Genomic DNA, 9099 nt, shown 5'->3' with positions numbered 1-9099 from the left:
TTTTTTATTATTATCAGTTTGATGTTTATTTTTTTAGATCATTTTTAAAGAGCAATTCTATAAAAAATCAACTAAATTGGAAGTCTTTTATTTATATAACAATTACTTTATATGATTAAACGATTTTTAATTTGGTTGATTTTTTGCAGAGATATCTTTCAAGATTGATCTAAGAAATAAATGATTCCGAAAGTCAGAAAGATGGTAAATTGTGAAAATCCGGCACATTTTTTTGTTCTTAAGTGTGAAAATCCTAGGTACGGTGGTTTTTAAGTGAGTAGAATATAGATTAGGGGCTTTTAAGTTGAAAACCTTTTTTTTTTTTTTTTCCTTTTTGCCCGCACTGTGCTGATTTGTGTGTAATTACAGCTAGGTGTCAAAAAAAGTTTAAAGAAATTATATTTACACCCACTCGAATTGCTCTTTATATATACTCCCTCATTTTGAAAATTTCAGTTAATTTATACCCTCATTTTTAAAGACTATCATGAACAACACCATCACCTCAGTTTCCTTCCTTCCCTCTCTTCTTCCATTCTACACCAAACCGCCATGGTGGCTGATTACCCTTTTGACCTCTAGACCGAGTGATAATTTCAAGTTTTTAGTTCAAGAGAAATATGAGTTCACACAAGCACAACATGATTAATAAATAGATTGTTTAATTTCAAGTCATTTATTACAATTAATTAAACAAGTAATGTTAAGATTGACTACTATTGGATACAAATTTGAAAGAATAATATTTGGCAGCTTACTTGTAAGGAATCATTCCTTCTCAAGTCAATCACAATTCTATACATAATGACTTACAATAAGGAATTGGTCATTGAAAAACAAAGTAAAGGGATAAAAAGTTACACACTTGTCAAGCACGGCTCATCCTTAGATGTTTGGGATGAGGTCTGTGAGTGCATTGCTGAGGTGCTTTCTGGAAAAATAACAAGAAGGGGTGGGGTGGTCGCCAGAGGTGGTGAGCTGCTCGGCGGCATGGTCGGGGATGGGGATGTGTGCCAGAGAGAGGAGAGGTGGCTAGGGAGGTGGTCGGGGTGAGGGAGGGGTGTGTAAGTGTTGTGTGTGTGTGTTTATTTTTTTTTAAGAGAGGTGTGCAAAAAGATAAAAGATGGGATATAAGGTCTTTTCTCTTGAGGTTTTTCTTTTTTTCTTGAAAGAGGTGTGCAAATAGCAGCTTTTTTTTTTTTTTGGGAATAAATTGTTTTTAGTCCCTGTGTTTTATTTTAAAAACAGATTTTGTCCATGTGGCCGGTTTCAAAACTTTACATTTAATCTCTGTGTTTAATGTTATTTGCAATATGAGTACAATTTTAATAAACTCAAATTTTTAAATTTTGTTTGAAAACTAAATTGAAGGTAACATACATGATTTTTTTGCCAGAGTTTTGAAACCACGGAGACCAACCAAGTATGTTTATGAGGTAAAACACATGGATCAAAATTATCTTTTTTTCATCGGAAATGAGAGAACTCATATTAAGGCTATTGGCCAATGAAGGGTAGGATACAACCAAGGTGGCGCATCTTCCACCCAAACAAAGTCATCAGCAATTGATAAAAGAAAACTGAACTAGCCGGTGGGCTAATTTATTAGGTATCAAATTGTAATTGATTTGTAAAGAAAAATAATTTTATTTTACAAATAAAGAGCCAAATAGTTTTTCAATTTAAACCAACATAACTTGACATGAATCCGAAATGACTAACATTCTCTATTATTGTAGTTGAACTATTAGGCAGTCCTAAGCGGGACGTGCAAACTCGGCACCCGCATAAGGCTGCAAAGCTAATGGTAATTATAACAGATGGTGCATCCTTCGCCCAAAAAAAAAAAAAAAAAACAGATGGTGCATCCAAATAAAATCATTTTTTGTTGATGAACAACACTATTTGACTATGTGAATCTCAGCCACCAATTTCTCTAACTCTATGTCAGATTAAGTGGCAATCATTAAATGTATCTTTAGTATTATGAGTTTAGTATTAAGTACATTAATTTTCTTTGGAGCTTCCAATTTATTTATTATAAAAAATATATTATTTAGCTAGCCACATAGTACATGACAATAAGGCACAGACTATTGACAAAAATATTACATTCATGGCTGAAGCTATTTGTTTATTCGTTTTAAGATTACACAACTGGAAACATCAAATCCCAGACCACATATATCTTACAGTCATAATAATACATAGACTAATTCTCACATAGCCAGTGGCTTTCTTTTGGGGGGTACATAACACAACAGCTAATTACTAGCTACTTTTAAAATAGCTCCAGAATTGCACCAATTCAATATCTCTGTTCCTTCAGTCATTGTAAAAAGAAATGTTTGGCCTTGGCTCAAAATCTTCCTCACTCTTCTCTTCAGCACCACTATTACTATTGTCAGGGTAAGCCATGGACTTAGTTTGTGGCTCAGAGTCTTTCAAAGAGGACTCTTTTGCTTTACTGTCATCATCATGGTAAGATGAGATGTTGGGTCTTGGTTCAAACTCCTCATCAATCTCAACCTTAACCTCAACAAAAGGTTTCACAGTCTCATGGCAGTTGGCTTTCTCTTTTTCTGATGCTGAATCAGAATGATCACCAATGAGGCCTCCAATTGCTTCTGGCATGGGCTGCTCTTTCATGACACTTTTCCAGTAGTCTCCTGCACCTCTTCTTGATTCTGCAGTCTTAGCAAACTGCTCCACAAAAGAGAAACACCACAGAAAATGTTATGAAAAATTTCCAAGGCATTTTAAAGATCATATTGCTTTTCATTCATAAATTATATTATCAAACTGTTAATTCAAGCAAGTTTTCATTCAATTTAAATTCACAATTGAACAATATAACATGTCATAAAAAAACATTATCCTGCAATTAATAATAATATAACATGCTAAATCTTTAAATCGTAACACTGATATTATTAATGTGTTGTCAAACTGTCAATATTTAGACTAGATATGCAAATAAGGACCTACTTAATTTAATTAAATTGACAATTTGGTAGCGTAGCATCTCAAATTATCTAATAATATGACGTTTTCATGTGAACGAAAGATAAAATTTTGAGTTGAGTTTGCTTTTCCCACCTCTCAACTCTCAATTATAACCATTGGCTTGAACAATTGATGACATATGTTAAGCAACTAAGCAAGAACAGAATGACCAAATTCTTACCAAAAGAAGTGAGAAGAGAGCTAAAATGGAACAAAGAGATTTCATGTCTACAGTATGCAAAAAAAAAACTTAATCCTTGTAGTTGGACTGGAAGGATACGTAACCTCATGAGTGATGAGGCTACTTATAGATAATTATTTTGGAGCAGAATAATTGTCTAGGAAGCATGAAGACACGAGGGCACGAGAAACATGTCGGGTTTGATGATGAATTATACACATATATATATAATATGTATGGTACTACAATGATGATGAATAAAATATTATGGTAGTCCCATTAATGGCACTTGTCTAGTTGTCTTGATTATCATACCTAGCTGGAAGACATCAGGGGCTGATCTAATTGTGGACCCTAAAATTTTGGAAGGCTTCCAACATAGATATGCTTTTCTATTAACAACTAGTCACACTCTTGTCTCTCGCACTTATTTTTTGAATGCTCTACTAATGTTATTGATGATAATCTTGTACTTATGTTTAAAATTACATTTAGACTTTTATGCAATTAAATGTTATATTCATTCTAAGTGACAATTACCTAAGAATTCTTAATTCCTTCTTTATGGTAACAAATTTAAAATATTTATTATAATGTCACACTTCAAGTCTTAAGAGTCATGCATGACATAATGCACGACTACTATCGGCCCAAATCCCTTTGCCAGTCGACCATGAACCTTAATTCAAGTGACATGAGTTGAATGAGGTGAGGGTAGATATCTTAAATTAATTAAAACCCCCGTATTATAATGAAAATAAATCTTTTGGTCATTCTTGGTCAAAGATTTGGTCCTATATTAATAATCAATCAAAGCAACGAAAAAGAAACATTGTATATATAATTACATTTGTCTTTCATCATTTATGGCCAATAATATACAAATATTTCCTCACCAAGGAGGATAAAACAAAAAGAAAGATTAGAACTAAATCAAAAGAAAATAGGGTTGGTCTAGAGTATCTTAAAAAAAACGTGTTCTTAGCCTTTCTCCTAACTTTGTCTTGTCTAGTGAACAACTACTGATGATCTACAATTTGTTAATCATGTAGTCGCATCTTATAGCACATTTTTCACAATTTCTTTGTAATCTATTGGTTCATACATTTGAAATCAATGGAATTAATCATCGACATTTTGCATGCTTAATTAAATTTGGATTTTTCAATTAGATGAAAAATATTGGGATTAATTTTTTCTTTATTTTGTCTATTCGTATAAAGCATCAAAGCCTAGTACTTTATCCAATTGTTTGTAACAAGTTTATGGTCTTGCCTATTGGTGCCTAAAATCCTTGTAATTGAGTTCTTGGATGAAGAGAGTTCTCCCACATTATTGCTCTAGGATGCATTTTCACGTGGGTTGTCATATGTCTTATCGTCTACAGTTGAGGATATATAATCGAATCTTCAAGGTTGGTGACACTTTGTTTGTTTGCAAGTAATTACCATAGAGATGTGACTCAATGATGCCGACCCTTGTTTGTCACTTTTTCACTTTCAAATCTTAATGCAAAATAAATCTTTGTGCACGTGCAGTTGGATCTTGAGAATCAACTTTTATAATTGGATATTCCATCAGAAACCAATGAGCTGAGTTTGGATTATTTTCTTATTGTGGGTTTTGTGTTAATATTATGTTTAGTTCCAAACTAGCTAATTCGGTCTACACATTTGTCAGGTTGCTTTTTCTTATTTGGATAAAACTAGAACGAAAGTAGAAAGAAAGTCATGACTGAATGATTTCTCATTAAATAATAAAAATTTTCGATTATCAAAAGCTTATTTTGTAGTGCAAATAACATTCTCTTGACATATAAAGAAATTGTACTGTTCTCTAAATTAAGTAGATGTTGTCACAATGTGTTATACTGTTATGATTCAAATAATTCATCTTTTAAGCTCTGATTCAAATATAATCCCTAAAAACAATAGTCAAATAGAATACATAGATGTCTATTTTTTGAGATATATTTTATTTTAAACATAATGAGGTATGCTTTGTGGAATTCACTCCACATTATAATTCGATGATCGAAGTCATTTATTTTCTAAACCTCTATACAAGGATCATTTTTGTAAAAAATTACATAAATCGAAAATTGTTTAACTATTTAATCAAAGGGCCATCATTTCAAGTGTACGTTTATGGAATCATTATATTTGTCTATTCATTCAATCACAATTAGATGTCTTAATGGTTTTCGATTGACCTAATTTTTTGCAAGAATGATTCTTGTATAGAGGCTTAGAATATAGATGGCTTCGATCATCGAATTACAATATAGACTAGGTCCCACAAATCATGCCTTATTATGTTTAAGATAAAGTATATTTCAACGAAGATGGTCTCATAATCCATATTTATGTTTTTACTTGAAATCTCCTCCAATAAAGTCCAAAAAAATACAACTATACCATAGGGTCACGTGTATGGGCATTCCCTATAAATAATTGTTTTTAATAAAAATTTTAATAAAAAATATTCTACACGATATGGAAGAATATAAAAAAACAAAAAGGTATGTGTCTATTAGTCTATATGACTAGATTACAGGCTGACAGCAATAATAATTATGAGAAGACAAATTAAAGAGACAATAACAAGTGGATGGCCAGTAGGCCCATCCCTTACAAGTCAAATTAAGATGCATAGCAACAGTAAAATATCAAACTATAGTTGTAACAAAAAAAAAATGTCAAACTATAGCTGCCCATTTTTAGTCAGTAAATGAGTTTAGCCTATTGTTTTTAAGCTGAGTTGTGCCTGGGGAAATCACTTACTTGAGAAACAGCTTTCCCATATATATTTTGTTGGTCAAAGTTTAGGACTTCATATCTTTGTGCTCTTTCAAAATTAGCAGATGAACAGAATGGAAAAGAGTTGTAGTAAGGGAAGAAACATGTGTTCAGGACTTGGTTTCTGGAGCCCCTTGCTTCATCTACTGCTGCTTGTTATGGTAAACCAAGAATTTGACTTTGTTCACTCTTCATATTTATGTCCTTTAATTGATAAAATCTGATGATATTGCAGCATGTGAATTTCTAGTTCCAACTATTAGCTTTCCTTTAAAATTTAGGCTTGATTAAACATACAAGAAAAGAATGATCAGCGATTTAGATGAAATTTCAATTTTTCATGTCTTTTTCTCTTTTTATTTTTAAACATTTAATTGGTAATATTATGCAGTGTGCTCAAGGAATTGGAGGCAGGCAGATGAGTGAAAAAGAGTGGGGAACAACACACAACTTGATGTACCCTGTGGATCAAGGAATTCATGCTAAGCAAGATAGTGATGATGCCCATGAACCAAAACATACAGAGCATGCTCATGCTCATCCATCATCCCACATGGATCACATGGACCCTTCACTCATGATTTTCTTCACCTTAAAAGACCTAAAAGTGGGGAAAACAATGGCCATCTATTTTCCCAAGAGAGACCCTTCAACTTCTCCCCACTTTTTGCCGAGGCATGAAGCTGATTCAATTCCTTTCTCACCAAAACAACTACTGCACCTTCTTCAAATGTTCTCATTCTCTCAAGACTCACCCCAAGCCAAAGCCATGGAAGATACTCTAAGACAGTGTGAGATTAAACCCATCAAAGGAGAGACCAAGTTCTGTGCTACTTCCTTAGAATCCATGCTTGACTTCACAAAAGGTGTCTTTGGATCTGATTACCCTTTTAGTGTTGTAGCCACATCCCATCTCACAAGTTCAACTACCCTCTTCCAGAACTATACTATTTTGGAAGTGCCTAAAGAGATCTTAGCTCCCAAGATGGTAGCATGTCACACCATGCCTTACCCTTATGCAGTTTTCTATTGCCACAGCCAAGAAAGTCAGAACAAGGTGTTTAAGATTTCATTAAGTGGTGAGAATGGAGATAGAGTAGAAGCTGTTGCTGTTTGCCACTTGGATACCTCTCAATGGAGCCCTAATCATGCATCATTTAGTGTTCTTAGGATTAAGCCAGGGACTTCCCCTGTGTGCCATTTCTTTCCTGCAGATAATCTTGTATGGGTTCCAACATCCAAATTAATGTAATAATTTAATGCAAGACAACTACACATTGTCACTGGTTTCTCAATCAAAAGTTGATTGTATCTCTCTGTGAGTAAGAGCCCAATCAGTGAGACAGAGAGAAGATGGGGAAAAGGACTATAATCATGCTTTTGTTAGCAATGTGTTTCCTTGCTTTAGTGGTGAAGCAGCAGATCATCATCATGTAAATTCTAAAGCTAAACAAATTTCTTTGGAAGTTAATAACAAGAAGCTTCTCAATAAGCATGCAGTGAAGAGCATTAAAGATAACTGTCTAATTAAGTACTAATCAAACGGTAGAATAAGGTTGAAGTGGGAGACTAATTTCTATTAGTAGAATAAGGTAGGGTCCATTTGTAACATCAATTCTTCTTCAGACTAGTTGATAATTGACACATTACTTGTCACATAGTGTTCATGAATCAGAAACAATTAACAACAGAACGGTATAAAAATACAATCAGATTCAGACACAAGCCAAAGTCTCCTTATAACAATAAGCAACCCATCCTCTAACTTGTAAAGTCACAGAGCCTTTGGGAGTTAAGTCACAAAGTATTTTCCAGGTGTTATCCCTAAGATTATAAGAGATGAGCTTACGAGGAATATGCAGCACCAGAGATGAATCCTTGTCCTCTTCATTTTCATTTTCTGCTCGAGCAAAAAAGAGAAAATCCAGCAGCAGAGATGAATGAACCATCTCAGGAAATGCAGCCATCATCAGCCGGAGATCAATACGGTACTTTACAGACCAACCAGAGTAGTCCCTCCTCAATTCCAGCACACCCAATTGTTCCTTATCTGTGCTACAACCATCAATACGAAGCAAATGGCCACCAGACTCCCCAAAATAATGAAAGTTTTCCCAATCCTCTTTGAAATCCGGGGAACTATGCACAACTCCAAAACGCTCTTCATTTATGTCATAGTACACCAACGTACCTCGCCAGTTCATCCAATGAATTGCACCATTGCAGTATACCCCGTAGTGGTACCCATAGGTGATGTAGGAGATAGCATCCTCATCATCAAAAGTAGATGCTCCCAGGCTCCAGCTTCGAGTCTCAGACGAATATATCTCAATGTCAAGAGATGAGACATCCCAAAAAACGCAGACCACCTTGTAATGAATCGATTTGGCAGGGTCAAAAGCCAATGCAACACTCCAAATGTCCTCCTGTCTGGATGTAATAGTAGCTGGAAGAGTGAAGAACTGGCTGGTTGTGGGATTCAGAACATAATGTATCCACCGTATGTCCTGCATGTCCTGTATGTCCTCCTTGTCGTCCTCACAGTACTTGGGAATGACGCTCAGAACATAGGGAATCCAGGGTTTGTTTATTTTGAGGCAGGAACCGCATAAGAGCAAGCCATTACAGGACTGCAGGATTTCAATGCCTGCAGGGTGTTTGATGGAATTGAGAGGTTGTGAGGGACACCCAGCTGATGATGATGATGGGCTGCTTTCATTGTTAGGAAGAGGTATGGAGTAGAAATCAGAACTGCTCCACTTTAAGAAGAACACGGCGGAGATGTTAGGGTTTGGGTTTTGGAGGGTGTGGCGGTTGCGGAATTCGGGGTTGGAGATAAGGGAGTGCCAATGCTTGGACACGCATTTGAAGCGGAGCAGAGATCGAGCTGGCAAGTACATCAGGATTTGTGTAACTTCGATGTTGGCTCTCACTTTTGCTGCTGAGGATTGGGGCCGGACCCGAACTTGCCGTTGCAGTGGAGGAGGAACTTCCGCCGGTGGAGGTTTAATAAGGTGCAGAAAATGTTCTCCCCCTTTGAAGAAGAGTAGGTTCTGGTAAGACAAAGACCGCTCACTGCCTCTGATCCTGGCAAATCCCTATCAACAATATAAC

At 35.3% G+C, this 9099-nt stretch overlaps 2 protein-coding genes across 2 annotated transcripts; one reads left to right on the top strand and one right to left on the bottom strand.

Moving 5' to 3' along the window:
• Positions 1-2125: 2125 nt before the first annotated feature.
• LOC147276941 (organ-specific protein P4-like) lies at positions 2126-3272 on the bottom strand. Its single transcript, XM_086253007.1, has 2 exons — positions 3188-3272; positions 2126-2703 (listed from the first exon to the last, which is right to left on the bottom strand). The coding sequence occupies exons 1-2, from the start codon at positions 3230-3232 to the stop codon at positions 2326-2328; spliced, it is 423 nt and encodes a 140-aa protein (XP_086109133.1). The 5' UTR covers positions 3233-3272; the 3' UTR covers positions 2126-2325.
• A 2687-nt stretch (positions 3273-5959) lies between these two features.
• LOC147276940 (BURP domain-containing protein BNM2A-like) lies at positions 5960-7238 on the top strand. The gene is made up of 2 exons (XM_086253005.1): positions 5960-6146; positions 6377-7238. The coding sequence occupies exons 1-2, from the start codon at positions 6051-6053 to the stop codon at positions 7235-7237; spliced, it is 957 nt and encodes a 318-aa protein (XP_086109131.1). The 5' UTR covers positions 5960-6050; the 3' UTR covers position 7238.
• Positions 7239-9099: the final 1861 nt, after the last annotated feature.

This window comes from Dryas octopetala, chromosome 8 (genome assembly GCF_963921425.1).
Source record: "Dryas octopetala chromosome 8, drDryOcto1.1, whole genome shotgun sequence".
NCBI classification, from domain to species: Eukaryota; Viridiplantae; Streptophyta; class Magnoliopsida; order Rosales; family Rosaceae; genus Dryas; species Dryas octopetala.
Note: the sequence above shows the minus strand (reverse complement) of the source record. Positions and strands in the feature narration are given on the sequence as shown.